This window comes from Myotis nattereri, assembly GCF_964212035.1.
Source record: "Myotis nattereri genome assembly, chromosome: 1".
NCBI classification, from domain to species: Eukaryota; Metazoa; Chordata; class Mammalia; order Chiroptera; family Vespertilionidae; genus Myotis; species Myotis nattereri.
The window spans coordinates 57,682,167-57,698,707 of record NC_138075.1 but is presented as its reverse complement, the minus strand read 5'-3'; the positions used below and the strand labels follow the sequence as shown (position 1 = coordinate 57,698,707).

Here is a 16,541-nt window from a genome sequence, read left to right as displayed (position 1 = left end):
GTTCTATCCACTGAGCCAAACCGGTTTTGGCTTCGGTCTTCCTACTCCCCTTTTAATACACGACTCTGCTGTTTTCTGTTGGGAACGCGAAATTCTGACTAAAAATATAACCTGGCTTTATGAAGATTAAGGCCATTTAATCATGTAGAATGGGAGTTTAGCTGTAAGATACTGAAAAATATAACAGATGACAAGAGTATAGGCAATGAATTGGAGAATGGGAGAGTACAGCCAGGTGGGATTACCATTAGGGACATGGGATCAGGATGGAGGCAGTAGACCTGTGTCTGGCCCTGTTTCCTGTCTGCACCAGGCACAGGGTCACACACACAGGAAAACAAGCTGGCCAGTGCTCAGCCGCCTGTCCAAAGCCTGGGCCACTGTTCAGGCACTAAGCATGCATGTTATATTTTCCACTCCCCACGGAGGGTAAGACATCAAAAACAAGGAGAAGGAGCTGATGTTCTGTACAAATCCAGAGAGGAAGCAACCAGGGAACAAAACAAAGGCAACAGTGGTCTATAAGGAAGAAGAATTAAGACGCAAAAAACAGTATTTGGAAAAGGCTTAATCAGAGTCACAGGTCTAAAGCTGGGTGGAGGGCAGGAGTGGATGGTGTTACACATTCTCACAGTGAAAGCTCCAGCCTCTCCTCACCTGAGGATCCCACCTGGGAGGCTGAGGAAGGAAGACCTGAGGCTTCAGCAGAGCCAAAGAGGAAAGAACACCACAGCAGTGGTTTCCTGAACTCACCTGGTGCCCCACCGTTTTCTTGTGCTCTTTGGCTGTCTGGCCTGGTCGACCTTTGGTGGGCTTTGCAGGAATGCGGGTGAGGGGTGTGCGCCCTGAAGAGGTGGCTGAGGTTGGACTGATGGCCTTCTCATCATCTTGAAATAATTCTGGTAGCATCTTAAACTGAGTCAGAAAGCATGAAAGAAAATTACACTCTAAACTCAAACTCAAAATAAATAAATAAATATAAACTCAAACTTAAATGTAAACCTTTACAGAAACATGAATATTTGCAATCCATAGTGATTCCCTTCCTTAAGCCAACTCTTTCAGAGTCACACTCCAGAAATAATCAATATCTCTGTTGGGAGCCAAGAGTGTGAGAGGAAGGTGACATTTATGGTCTAAAAATATAGGTGGAAAAATGCAACAATTCTACAACCATGTTTGGGGGAAACAGAATAAAAACTACTCCACTAAGACTTAAAATCCTAATTGGCCACTCTAAATATATTACTGAGTTTGAATTATAATTATTTTATGAGAAAAATACTAATATAAAGTCCTATCTTATTATCTTAGTTGCATGAAATGCTTTATAAGCATGCTTCATTTATCTACCCACTAATTCAAATGGTGAGCACCAGCTAAAAAATATCACAGAAATCTCAGCAGGAAGAATGTCATGAACTAGTTCTACAGTATTATAGTATTAAAAATAATTATGAATCAATACAATTTTTTTAGAAAATAAGTTGGATTACTGGGGGTAGTTGGGGCAAGTAAAAAACCCTGTCCTTATCCTATAACTTTTATATTTGTTTTCAAAGTATTTATAACTTGATTGTATAACTCCTGTAATCAATTTTGTGTTCTATCAGGTTAGCAATATGAAAGATTATCAAGTCCTGGCTAGTGTGGCTCAGTTAGTTGGAGCATTGATTCCCGAACACCAAAAGGTGACCAGTTCGATTCCTGGTCAGGACACACACCCAGGTTGTGGCTCAAGTTTCATTCTCACATTGATGTTTCTCTCTCTCTCTCGTCCTCTCCTTTCCACTCTCTATAAAACTAATAAAAGCATTTTTTTTTAAAAAAAAAAAAAGATTTTCAAAAGGTTTGGCATTTTGTAATTGGGTGGATGGTATAAGGCAATATGATAGGGAGAAATTTTATGGAACAAAAGAGACTTCAATGGAAAAAATATCGTAGGGTGAGGATGACAAAAATAAAATAAAGAGAGCTAGATACACAGATATATAAGTAGGTAGGTATGCCTGGACATTCCATCTTGTTTCTTTGATCCGTCTAGGAAATAGTGTTAAAGAAAACAAAATAATCCAAGTAGCAGCTTCAAGAAAATGTGGGAAATCATTTCTGTAATAACAACATTATTCACTAAGAACTTTTTATGAATGAAACACTACTCTAAGGGCTTAATGAAACCTATTTAATCCTCATAAGAACCCCTTAGATACTATTATAATTCTATTTCATAGATGAGAGATCTAAGGCATAAACTTAGTGCTTCCCCTCATCAATAAGCAACATGGAAAGTAGGGGTTACAACTCTTTTTAATGGTATTCGGTACAGTTGCAATTTAGTAGTATTTGGTCGGGTTGCAATTCATTTATGTGCTCTCTGATATTAGATGTGGCAACATAATCTATGTTTTATCACCGTAAAGAAATCTTAAGACACTTTTTGTTAAGTTTATAAGACCTTAGTTCTTTTTCAAGTTGAAAATTTGGCTAGAGGCTGCAAAATTAAAGGAAACAAAAGACAAAACACATACACATACAAACTCAACCTCACACTGTATTACTACAAAATAATTCTATTTAAAACATATAACACAAATATTACCCTTTTAAAATATGTCCAAGAGAACAAGTAACCACTATATTATACTTGCTTCCTATCAGGTGCACAGACATTAACATATAAAGTCCATCCATTTAGGTTGGGTTTCTGAGTGAATGGGTTTCGGACTGGGAGCAGGGGAGGCCTTTAAGAGTCTATGTAAATCACACACTGTCCCCATTCCAATAGCAACAATGCTGTACAGACTGGTAGTCACTCCAAATGATTCCTCAGAATGTATACCTACCTTCTGATAATTAAGCTAATAATTAGCCAATCAGAAAAGTTAATCCAGAATAAAGATACAATTGATATGGATACCTGGAGGGTGAGAACCTGTGAATATTCTATTTAAGCTAATTACTTAGGCAGAGTAGTGACGCTAGAATGTCATGGTTTTCATCACTATTCATAAATCAAAATGATTTATAATCTTTAACCGAATAATACTCAGGCATTGGCCTGTGAATTTTCTCTTCTACGCCAGTCTCATAAGCTATCAAGCATTAATGCCCAGTGCCTATGAGGATAAGTGAAAAACTGACTTTCTCAGAAGACACTAGACTCATTATTTCCTGAGGCATAACACTGGAATCTGGTCTTTATATGTCCTTTCTATTATCAAAAGAATTGAAAGCAAACATTTTATTCTAAAAACAAGAGTCAAAATGTTCATATAATATTACATTAAAGTTAAAAGGATTGTCTTAGAATAAACCAGAAAAACTGGCAGTTTTAGAATAAACTAAAAAAAAAAAAAAAGTGCCAGTCAGTAATCTAGAAGAATTTGATGAATATACTTAGCTTTTTATTGAATAATTGAATATTAATTTTGCTAAACTGAGTAGCTGGCTTCCTGGTTTGTTCCCTATAAAATGAAAGTGAGCTGTCCTTCCCCTTCCATCTTTTCCTGACAAAAGTCAAAGGAATGAGTCTGAGCCCTAGCTGGTCTGGCTCAGTAGATAGAGCGTCGGCCTAGGGACTGAAGGGTCCCAGGTTCGATCCTGGTCAAGGGCACATGCCTCAGTTGTGGGCTTGATCCCAGTAGGGGGCGTGCAGGAAGCAACCAATCAATGATTCTCTCTCATCATTTATGTTTCTATCTCTCTCTCCCTCTCCCTTCTTCTCTGAAATCAATAAAAAATATATTAAAAAAAAAAAAAAAAAAAGGAAGGAGACTGGGGTCAATCTAGTGTAACCATCATAGTTCCTTGCCCTCTGGAATATTCTTTTCCCACTAGAAAGCAGTGTTTCTAGAGTCTATACCAAAGAAATATAATTTTGAGCCAAAACTGGTTTGGCTCAGGGGATAGAGCGTCGGCCTGCGGACTCAAGGGTCCCGGGTTCGATTCCGGCCAAGGGCATGTACCTGGGTTTCGGGCACATCCCCAGTGGGGAGATGTGCAGGAGGCAGCTGATGGATGTTTCTCTCTCATCGATGTTTCTAACTCTCTATCTCTCTCCCTTCCTCTCTGTAAAAAATCAATAAAATATATTTAAAAAAAAAAAAGAAATATAATTTTGAAATGCTTTGGACCACACCTGAAACTGCACTCAATGATTCAGCGATTAATCTCCGTCTGAACAGAGTACGTAAGGCCATGTTTCAAGTGCATTCCTTTAAAATGACACAGCAAAAATACGGGTTTTCTCTCACAGTCTCGCACAGAGCAACAAGAAAAGCTAGGAACTGCTGTGCAGGCAACAATGTCCCGTAAAACTGAAAGACAACACTGCACAGTGGCTAAGACACAGACTCCGAGCCAGACAGCCTAGGCTTTAATTTGGCTTGAAAACTCATTAGCTCTGAAGTCCCTGTGCGTCAGATCCCTCATCTGTAAAATCAGCAGGATAATGAGAATGTCACCTCATTATGAGGATGAGATGAGTTAACATTTGTATGGCATTTAAATCAGGACTTAAAACACAGTAAGCGTTGTACATCTGATAAGTACAAAACTAACAATAAAACTGACTTTGTTAGAGAAATCATTATTATTGTTTAAAAGATAATGCTTAATTAACATTTTGTTGAATATATCCTGATTGAAGAAAACCATGTACATGGTTACCTTGCTTGATTTAAGAACTTTAATTTGTTCTTCATAAACAGTGTCTTTATTCTTTTCCAGAAAGCCTTCACACTGGTATTCCACCTGAAAACACAGAAAAATCTCAACTTATACAACTTTTGAATAGAAATCATAATCATCAACAACAAAATATTTATTAAGCTCAGGCTATATGACTGGGGTTTTATGCTAAGAAATTATAAACTTGATAAGAAGTATGTTAACCCTAGAGTAAAACAAATACTGTTTTTCTTAGGGAACAGTGGTCTAAACGATCCTCCCGTCATGGGTAAGCAGACTCATTTGAAGTTCATTCTCCTCTCCCATGTTGGCAACTCCTTCAACACTGACCCAGTATATCTCCTCCTAACCTAGTTCACCATCCAGCAGGGGTAAGTCTCCTCTTGGGAGAGAAGATCATAAGGAACAAATAGCTGTCTGATAGAAAGAAAGTAGAAGAGCTGATGATGGGTGGAAGTGGAGGCTGGTGAATACTATATGATTTGGTAAGTGGAATTACTTGAGAATGGACTATTACTGCTTCCAAAACTCCAGTGGCTTCAGCCAACTACTACTGAAGGGGCTCCCAGTTTGTGCACCACAAAGCCCTTAGGTGGTCCTAAAGTCATTCCAAGATTTCCAGCCAGAATTAAGGAGGACTCGGAAGGCCCCTAAATCCTGAAAGAGACCCTGAGAAGCTTACTCCAGAGCCTACCCTATAACCTCCTTGGAACATAAATTAATCTTACAGCTCCTGATTTTCTCACTAGACTATACAACTTGTGGAGCAGCAAGTCTGCCTGTCTTGTTACCAGAGACCCAGTAAATCAATATTGGAGGGTGACACAAGCTCACAATTTCCATTCTGAAACCCTTGGGGTCAGCTATACTTTAGAACTCAGAATTTTCCAGCAAAGTCCGAGGCAGCAGTGATCAAATACATTTTCATTTCTACAGTGCAATATGTAAATATCTAGCTTAAATAGAATAAGTAAAAACTATATATAACCTCATGTTAGTTCAGGTCAGAGATCAGGTTTAGCCACTAAATAAATTATGAAAAGACTTTTGATTTTCAGAGTTTCTTGAATTTCAAAATTATAGACAGAGGATTGTAGACCCATATTTACTTCATAATTCCATTTAGGTTAAAGGAAAAGAAAAACAACAAGCCAATAATGAAGATTACTTTTCCTATAAGGCCCTGAAGAATGCAAACCTCAGCCAAGAAAAAAAAATGACACCTCTTGAATACTCGTTTTTTCCTCTCTGAACTTAAGTATTCAAAAAGAAAAAAGGTAATACAGCTTCCTTACTTTGTCAGCAAAATGTTGGATGATGAAAGCTTTGTTTGACAGACGGGGCTTTTCAAAGAGTGCACATTTGTTCAAATGTGTGTTGTACAATTTCTGGGCCCAAGTGTCATCTGTACCTTTAGGCATCTACATTTAATGAAAGAAAAACGGAAAAAAAAACCACAAGTGAGTATTGTTTTGAGACTTTTCTAATGCATTAATTAAGAGACCATTTTTTGGCTTCACCTACCAATTTTTATATTCAAACTAGAGGCCTGGTGCACGAAATATGTGCACTGGGGGGGGGGGTCCCCTCAGCCCAGCTGGCACCCTCTCCAATCTGGGATCCCTCTCACAATCCGGGAATGCTGGCTCCCAACCGCTCAACTGCCTGCCTGATTGCCCCTAACCACTTCTGCCTGCCAGCCTGATCACCCCCTAACCACTCCCCTGCCAGCCTGACTGACACCTAACCGCTCCCCTGCCAGTCCGACTGCCCCCAACTTCCCTCCCCTGCTGGCCCGATCGCGCCCAACGGCTCTCCCCTGCTGGCCCCGTCACCCCCAACTGCCCTCCCCTGCTAGCCATCTTAGTGGCAGCCATCTTGTGACCACATGGGGGCAGCCATCTCGTGCGAGGGTGTGATGGTCAATTTGCATATTACATCTTTATTATATAGGATTAGGAATTTATTTCTTCCACATTTCTCTCTTAGAGGCCAAAAACCAATTATTAATGGAGAACAAAGACTGAGACGTCCCCATGGGCAGCTCAATCTGCCTTTAGATGGAGTCATCAAATAATATTTTCTCTTAAAACAATAAAAGCCTCACTAATAAAAGATGAAATATCATGACTATCAAGTATTTTCTAAAAATATGTTAAATAAAGATAACATGTGCATATAGTGAAATATTCATATGAAATGGAGGGTAGTCTCCTCTCACCACTTCCATTGACTTCTTTACCTTTCTGTCTCTAAACACATATACATAAATAGGCTCATTCTCTAAATTCACTGTATCTTTCTCTCTTTAATAATAGCATTCTTATATTTATGATCACTATGTTTTTACTGATTTTGGTAACAATTACTTATTTTACATATATATCCTAGATACTTTTGAAAGTATATTCGTAGGGTAAACTCCCATCAGTTCCACTGCTGAGTCAAAATATATATGTATTTACAATTTTGATGAATATTGTCAAATTCCCTTAAAATATGTTGTACTAATTCATGCCCTTCATCAAGAATATATATGCAGCCGAAACCGGTTTGGCTCAGCGGATAGAGCGTCGGCCTGCGGACTGAAAGGTCCCAGGTTCGATTCCGGTCAAGGGCATGTACCTGGGTTGCGGGCACATCCCCAGTAGGAGATGTGCAGGAGGCAGCTGATCGATGTTTCTCTCTCATCGATGTTTCTAACTCTCTATCTCTCTCCCTTCCTCTCTGTAAAAAATCAATAAAATATATTAAAAAAAAAAAAGAATATATATGCAATAAATATTCATTTGGTAGTATCAAATGAAAGGTATTATTAAATTTAAAATCTTTTGATAGGTAAAACAGTAACTTGTTTTTGTTTTGACTCACATTTTACTTAATTTTGAGCAAGGCAAGGACCTTGTCACTATATGCATTCTGAATGCTGTAGAAAATCTGGATGCTTATAAACTAAATATATTAAGAGAACAAATAGGTATTTGTTTAAGATCACTCAGTTAGCAGTAGAGCTGGGAATCTCATATTTTTCTAACATGCTACATCTTCAAATTTAAAGCTAAAACTCCCTCCCTAACATACATATCAGTAATAAATAGTCAAATTTTAAATGAATAATTAGAACAATTGTTCAAAATATCTTTTGTAATTTATTGCATTTCTTTAAATATATAATACCAATGAACAAAAAGTACCAAATATAAGCATACTGATGAACAGAAGCAGCTAAAATTGGTAGTAGTTGTATCAAATGTTAATTTTTCACACAATTTAGAATCAAGTGAAAAGAGAAGGGAATTCTCCTAGTTTCATTTGTATTTAAAGGCCTTTGGTTCTGGTGACCCTTCAGAATGCAAGTTAGAGTGATCTCTAACTCATGGCAACTCATGGAATACTATGAATCTCTGCTTAAACCCACTTACTTCCTGACCTTGAGATATCTATTTGGATACACTAAGTACATCAGGGAATCATACTTACTTTGCATTCCTCATCCAGCAAATCTAAAATGCCCAGTTTAGATTCTATAAGATTAATGCAAGGCTGATTATCATAAAAATCTATGAGAGTCCATGGAATTTGTTCCTTCATATATTCCTCTTGTTCTAATTTGAAGACATGCTAAAATGAAAAAGAAAAAAGTGGCATTACTGCATTATTATCATAAGTAATGTTAGTCAAGAAATAATCCTATATAATAAAAGGCTAGTATGCAAATAGACTGAACGGCAGAACAACCGGAAAAACTGAACAACCGAGCAGTGAGAGATGGCAGGGGGAGTGTGCGGAACATGGTGGGCATTGGCCGTGGCAGGATGGTGAAGCTGGTGAGTGGGGGCGTCAGACCAAGGCCGGGCACCGGGCGCTGTCATTGGGGCGATCCTCGGGTGGTTACTGCAAATTCTTTGCTCCTGCATGCTGTGGTCCTGCCCGGCACTTGTACCTGCTGCCGGCGCCAGCCTCACTTGCACCCGCTGCCGGTGCCAGAGCTGCTGCTCAAACCACTGCCGGCACCCGGCGCTGGCCTGGATTGCTCGGTGCCATCAGGGGGTGTGAGCAAGGGCTGCCAGCCCCAATCGCCCCTCAGGGCTTCTCCACCTCCCCCTGCTCCTGAAGGGAGATCAAGGCCAGCAGCCACCTCTCGCACCCACTGCCAGTGCCGGCTCTGCTCTCACCTGCAGCTGGTGCTGGAGCTGCTGCTCGCACTCACTGCCAGTGCCCGGCGCCGGTCCCGATTGCTTAGCGCCATCAGCTGGTGCGAGCGGCCAGCCCCAATTGCTTCATGCCTTCAGCAGGTGCAAACAGGGCCGTGGGCACCACTGTCAGCACGTGGGAGTGGGGCTGCCGGCAGACAGGTGACCAGGGGCCGCAGCGGGAGGAGCTGGCCTGGGGAGCGGCGGATGGGCCAAGACCCACCCCTGTGCCTACCACAGTTCCTTTCAAGGTACATGAATTCATGCACTGGGCCCCTAGTGTTTATAAAAAATACTATAAGATGCTAACATAATTTGAGATAGTCCATGGCTTCCAGCAACAACAATCTCTGGGAGAAACATGATTTCTACAAAGAGAACAATCAAATAAAGCAAATAAAAACCACAGACAGTAAACAACCATATAGGGTTCTTTTTTTTTTTTTTTTTTTTTTTAAAATATATTCTACTGATTTTTTACAGAGAGGAAGGGAGAGAGATAGAGAGTTAGAAACATCGATGAGAGAGAAACATCGATCAGCTGCCTCCTGCACATCTCCCACCGGGGATATGCCCACAACCCAGGTACATGCCCTTGACCGGAATCGAACCTGGGACCCTTCAGTCCGCAGGCCGACGCTCTATCCACTGAGCCAAACCGGTCTCGGCCATATAGGGTTCTTGATGAACAAGTAAGTCTAGGTATCTGAATGTTTTAAGTAGCTGATAAATGTAGCAGTTTTCAATTTTTGATATGTATTCATCCAAACTATATACTTTTTGGCCTCTTAAGTTATTGCATAGTGCTGATAAAACATGGGCACAGTCTGCCTTAGCTGTCCTTGAGCAACTCTGCAGAGTGGATATCCTCCAGACTACTGAATCATGCTGGGAGATGCTTACAGCATAACACAGACATTCTCTTAAAGGACTGTGGTATTGAAGTCCATGTGTCTCAGAGTTAGATAACAGTGAACTTTTGTGTCTGCCTTGATTATTCTCCACAGTCAGGAAACCCACTGCTCACTTTCCTGGATTCTACATCCAAATCTGCTGGAGCCACTATCAACTCATGCTATTTCTGCTAAATGCTTCAGCCACCACCCTCACCATTGCTTCTAATCTCCATTCATTCATTTATGCAAAAATATGCATTGACTGCTACTATGTGCCAGTCACCGAACACCATCAACAAAATAGATGTGGGCTCTGCCTTCCTGGAGTTTGGAGACTAGTGGAAGAAGCAGACAGAAATAAAATAATCACAAGGAATATAATTACAAACTGTAATGTTACAGAGGAAAATAATGTGAGCTATGAGAGCCAGTGTCCTCATCTGGTTTGGATACAGCGTGGTGAGGGAAGGCTTCTGAGGAAAGGCTGTGTGGCTGTGTGATCTGAGCTCCACAGCTGAATGGGAGTTCAATGGGAAGAGCAATCCCATCTCTGCTCCCACCCAGCCAATCAGCCCACCCACAACTTCTAGTCTCTACAGATGCTAATGACCTCCATTTGTTAGTTCTGGAGGTTTCTGCTTTCCTCCACTAGTCTTTCTTATCTCTCTTGGATTGCAAACACTTCTTGCTACTTTTCTGGTAAAATTAGTCCTCTGTGGCTGTGACCAGGCAACACATATTAGGACCCCAAACCCGTAAAACTTAAGTGTCATCAAGATTTCTGATACATACTCTCTTATAATGCTATTCTTGGCCCATATCCAGCATTTGTAGTCTAACCAGCTGCAATAAGCTTTAGTAAAAAATAAAAATAAATTTAAAAAAAACCACCAAAAAACCCATAAAAATAACCTGTATGAAAATTTATGTCATGCTAATTAGAAAGCAGATTTCTTCTATTTTTTTTTTTTATTAATGAGAAGGCAAATAGGCACCATGTGTCAGCAGGATGCCCTGACTGATGGTAACAATATTTTCTAAAAAATGAGCCCTCCTTTTTAATTCAGTAATTTATATGCAGTCTCCACACAGACAAAGAAACATGACTCAGGCTTTAAACAGACTTTTTTCTCACACACATATCTATGTCTAAGTTTGGAAAAGTGGATGGGGCCTCAAAACTTTTGAATGCTCAATTGTCAGAAAGACAATGTGGGCATGGGTTTCAATATGGCAAGAGATCCTGGTCAACATGTAATGCCTCCAAGCAGTAAACATGCCTTTCATGCCCACTGACATACCCACAGCCTTGCTGAGGGAGCAACCCTAAGCAGCCAAGTTCTTTACTGTAAGACCTCATGTTCCTAGTTGCAGCTGACTAAGTGTAGGTATTTAAGGGCACTCTACCACCAGAAACCTCTAATGAAAAAATGAAGTGGGTTATCAGTGGAAGCTGCAGCTTAAAGAAGTCAAGAAAAATGGGAGTTAAGCAAGTTAAGAGAATGGTTGGCACACTCCAACAACTGCTGGGTTCACAAGAAGTCTGAAGTGAATAAGCAGAAACCTTAAGGTAAAGAAAATACATACAGAATAGAAGGAAAGAATATGCCACCTGATAATAAGAGGGAGTGGAGCAGTCGTGTAGAGAGAACCTAAGATGCAGTATGGGGTGTGGTGTGTGTGGATGTGGGAGAGAGAAAGAAAGAGGGAGAGAGAGAGGAAGAGAGAGAATCGATTTGTTGTTCTACTTATTTATGCACTAGAGGCCCGATGCATGAAATTCATGCACTGGGGGGCAGAGGGGGGTGTCCCTCAGCCCAGCCTGTACCCTCTCCAATCTGGGACCCCTCAGGGTATGTCCGACTGCCGGTTTAGGCACAATTGGGCCTAATCCGGAAGTTGGACATCCCTCTCACAATCCGGGACCGCTCACCTGCTTGCTGGCCTGATTTCCCCTTACCGCTTCTGCCTGACAGCCTGATCACCCCCTAACCACTCTCCTACCAGTCCGATCAATGCCTAACTGCTCCCCTGCTAGCCCAATCACCCCCAACTGCCCTCCCCTGCTGACCCTGTCACCCCCAACTGCCCTCCCCTGCTGGCCTGGTGCCCCCAACTGCCCACCCCTGCTGTCCTGGTTGCCCCTAACTGCCTTCCCCTGCTGGCCTGATGGCCCACAACTGCCCTCCCCTGCTGGCCATCTTGTGGCTGTGGGTACTGCCATCTTTAAGGGCGTGGCAGTAAATTAGCATATTCCCTCCTTATTGGCTGGGGGCACTGCCATTTTTGAGGGTGGGGCAATCAATTAGCATATTCCCTCTTTATTAGATAGGATTCACTGGTTGATTTTTATATGTGCCCTCATCAGGGATGGAACCTGCAACCTTGGGGTATCAGGTCGATGCTCTAACCAACTGAGCTATCTAGCCAGGCCATACTCTCTTAGATATTTCTTCTGATAGTTACCTTTAAAGAATATGCTTATCAGCTATTTTAAGTTTATTTATTTGAAACCTTATCTATTGATTTCTTGGTAAGATAGATGAGTCTAAATTCATATATACCACCTCTATTTTTAAATCTTCTTCTAGTTTTTATTAATTTTGTAACTTATAATAGTATCTTGCTCTAGCCAGTTTGGCTCAGTGGCTAGAGCATCAGCCTGCAAACCAAAGGGTTCCAGGTTTGATTCTGGTCAAGGGCATGTACCTTGGTTGCAGGCTCCTGCCCGGCTGGGCCCTGGTCGGGGCTCGTGCAGGAGGCAACCAATCAATATGTATCTCTCACATCAATATTTCTGTCTTTCACTCTCTCTTTCACGCTCTCTAAAAATCAATTCAAAAATATCCTCGGGTGAGGATTAAAAAATAATATCTTTAAACTTCTATTTTTTTCTTCATCAACCATAGACTATATCACTAGAACTCTCTCTGTAAGATGAAGATATTTATTACGGGTTCTTTTCCTGTCCTTCAGCTCTCTTCTGTTTCATATATCTTCCAATTCCTATGGGTGACTCATTTTTAATATCCTCTTTCATCAATACTAATAACTACCCCTAATCTTGCACCCAGAACTGTGCCTGGCATGTGGTGAGCACTTTACATACCCCAAATAATTTAATCCATAGAACAATATGCAGTAGGTACTATTATTTACTCTACTGTACAGATGAGGAGAATAAGGCCAAGAAGGTCCCTTAACTTGTCCAAAGTCCCCTGGATCAAGGCAGAGTAGGACTATAACCAAAGCAATTCAGCTCAGGGCATCTGTGCTACCCCTCATTTTTAAGCACCTTCAAATCCCTCAACATCATGATAATGTTCTTAGACATTTGATATTCCTACTTCACAAGAGACACTCTACTCTCAAAATACACTCATTGCAGTTTGTCTCAGTGAATGTCTCAAACTGTTGAAAAGAAAATATGTAAAAAATATGTAGAAAAGAGAATACGTTCTGAATTTTTGTTTTGGCATCTTGCAAATACAACAAGAGTTAAGAGTTAAGGTAGTCATAACTCCACATATATTTAGCCTCAGGAAAAGAAACCGAAGATATCCTTACGCTCAAAGCTTTTTGCTTCTCTCACTCAACTTATTTGTACAAAATTTTCACTATTCTCAAACAATAATCCAAGGATGACCTTGAATCCCATCTAGACCATAAACAGTTTTCTAATGTGATATCATTTATTAATCATGAGTTCCTCAGCACTTTAGCTGTTCTAACCACCAGATAATAGTTGTAACTCATAACTTCATTTCAGGAATCAGACTTTAAATGCAGACTAGGAATTCAAGAGAATAATTTATAGCAGAATATTATTTTAAAAAATAATTCTTACCAGATTGAACTGTTGCTGTAGTTTTTCATTTGCATAATTTATGCAAAACTGTTCAAAACTATTTATCTCAAATGTTTCAAATCTGTAAAACAAAAAGAGAAGGTAACAAGTAGTTTGTAAAAAATATCCAAAATGTGCATATTAGAAAGAAATAGAAAATTCCCCAACACTGTGAAACTTTCTTACCATATCAGTGAAGATAAAGGTTTATAAGTCAGTACATGGGGTATGTACTGAGAAGACAGGCATCAGCCAAGTGGCAGAGAGATTTTTTAAAATAGTCTGACATGTAGATGAACTCAGCAGTATAAGTTTTTAAGGGCTACTCCATCCCCAAGTGGGGAACACTTGGTAATATGAAAAAGCCATTGCTCTTGTCAGTGTATAGACTCAGTGTCTAGAGACACACATAGAAGGGAACTGGGAATAGATATCTCATAGGTTCTTTTGAAAAACTGAAGCAGATAATGAAAAATTAGGCATCAAAAAGCACAAATATAAAGTTAAAGAAGGGTACCCAGAGAAGGAAAACTAGCAAATGAAATTAAGATTTTCAGAGATTCTCTTGTAATTTTTTTCTTCTTACCAGTAGGAGACAGAATCAAATACCCATATAAAGTTACTAGAAAATCTCTAAAAAGAAATGGTCTCTGGCAGGCCACTAAGCATAATATGCCTACCCATAAATGTCCAGCACTCCAATAAAAGAGTGCTGCTTGACAGCAGAATGGAGCGCTTGATTGACATGATCTACGATCCAGTTAAAGAGCTTGGCATAGATGTGCTTGGCCAAAGCATCGCGAGCATTCGTGGCCTGCAGCTTGGAGATGGGCTTGATGTATGTCTCTGTGGCAGTGGCTAGCTTCCGATGGCAGAGCCAGTGACACATCTCCTCACAGTCCACACCCATGAGGTCACAGAAGATGCTGAGAGGTTCATGCTTGGGCTGCCAAAAGACAATGTGATATCTCCAGTGACAAGATCATTCAAATAAGAATTTACTGAAAAATACTAACAAAGTGGTAACAATAAAACCTAGCAAATTCTTTGTTATAACAAACACCCAAATCACTGAGAGCTGATCAGTGATGATGATAATCAAAATCATCCATCAAACCAGCATCTAAGCAGCATTTGTAATTTCTTCTAAGGGTCATTTCAAAAATCACCTATCTCTTCAGAGTATTTGTCTGTATCTCTTTTCAGACACATTTATTCAGTCAGTCAATCAGAAAATCAGTCAGCCTGTCAACAAATATTTACTGAGAGCCTATTATATGCCAGTAAACAAAAACAGACAGGGTCTTTGTCCTCCTAGAACTTATAGTTCTAGGATATAGAAATGGATATTCATCAAATAATTGCTCCCCAACATGTAATCCTATATAATAAAGAGCTAATATGCTAATTAGACTGGATTGCGGAACGACTAGTGGGCAGGGGGCGGGGCCGTGAGGCAGCTGGGGCTGCAAGGGGCTTGGCCCGAATTTCGTGCACCGGGCCTCTAGTATTACTATAAAGGAGAAGGACACTGCAGTAAGATTGCAGGTGAGATGCATGTATCCTTTTCAGAGAGGCAGGAGACAGCTGCCTTGAGACATGGAGTTCAGATTTGAAAGACAAGAATGTATTAACTCGGTGAAAGGGGGAGGAAAGGGTCTTCCAAGCTGAGGGAATAGCTGATGTAAAAATGCTGCGATGGGAGGGTGACCATCAATATGCAGGACTGAAGTTGAGAGAGGGAGATGTATGTAATGAAGCCAGAGACAGGCAGAGGCTATACCAGGGGTGGGCAAACTTTTTGATTTGAGGGCCACAATGGGTTCTTAAACTGGACCGGAGGGCCGGAGCAAAAGCATGGATGGAGTGTTTGTGTGAACTAATATAAATTCAAAGTAAACATCATTACATAAAAGGGTACGGTCTTTTTTTTTTTTTAGTTTTATTCATTTCAAACGGGCTGGATCTGGCCCGCGGGCCATAGTTTGCCCACGGCTGGGCTATACCATGGCTGCTTTTTATCCTGATAGCAATGGGAGGTCACTGAAGGGTTTTAAAAAGATAACTTGATATTTATGTGTGTGACTTCTTACGTTAGAATCTCTTTAATCACTTACATATCTAGGGTATCCTATATAATAAAAGGCTAAAATGAAAATTGACCAAATGGTGGAATGACTGGTTGCTATGATGCACACTGACCATCAGGGGGCAGATGCTCAACACAGGAGCTGCCCCTTGGTGGTCAGTGCACTCCCATAGGGGGAGCGCTGCTCAGCCAGAAGCTGGGCTCACTGCTGGCGAGCAGAGCAGCGGTGGCAGGAGCCTCTCCTGCCTCCATGGCAGTGCTAAGGCTGTCCAACTGCTGGACATCCCCTGAGGGCTCCTGGACTGCATAGGCCAGGCTGAGGGACCCCCCCACATGCATGACTTTCATGCACCAGGCCTCTAGTATAATAAATCAGAAAATTAGCAATGATACAGCTTTATTATCTAACCTATAGATCTAATTCAATTTTTACTGATTGATCTAATAATTTCTACTATGAAAAAACAAACATACAAAACATTTCTATGGTCCAGGATCCAATCTGGATTCATTCAATGAATTTAGTTATCATGCTTCATTAATCTCTTTTAATTCTTTAAATTTTATTTCTTAATTGATTTTAGAGAGAGGACGAGAGGGAAGGAGAGTGGGAAAGAGGAAGGGGAGGGGGAGAGTGAGAAAGAAAGAGAAAGAGAGAGAAACATTGATTTGTTGTTTCATGTTCTACTTATTTATGCATTCATTGGTTGATTCCTGTATGTACCCTGACCAGAGATCGAACCCGCAACCTTTGTGTACCAAGGTGATGCTGGAACCAACTGAGCTACATGGCCAGGATTCATTAATCTCTTTTAATATGAACACTT

The 16,541-nt window shown here is 40.5% G+C and overlaps 1 protein-coding gene across 1 annotated transcript in view; it reads right to left on the bottom strand.

Moving 5' to 3' along the window:
* The window catches only part of MYO5A (myosin VA), a 197,687-nt gene that overhangs the window by 77,421 nt on the left and 103,725 nt on the right, over positions 1–16,541 (bottom strand). The window contains exons 10-15 of the mRNA XM_081108912.1: positions 14,306–14,571; positions 13,626–13,707; positions 8,170–8,310; positions 5,985–6,110; positions 4,669–4,752; positions 754–915 (exon numbers count right to left, since the gene is read on the bottom strand). Of these exons, the coding sequence (XP_080965038.1) occupies positions 754–915; positions 4,669–4,752; positions 5,985–6,110; positions 8,170–8,310; positions 13,626–13,707; positions 14,306–14,571 (861 nt within the window). The remainder of the gene's footprint in view (positions 1–753; positions 916–4,668; positions 4,753–5,984; positions 6,111–8,169; positions 8,311–13,625; positions 13,708–14,305; positions 14,572–16,541) is intronic.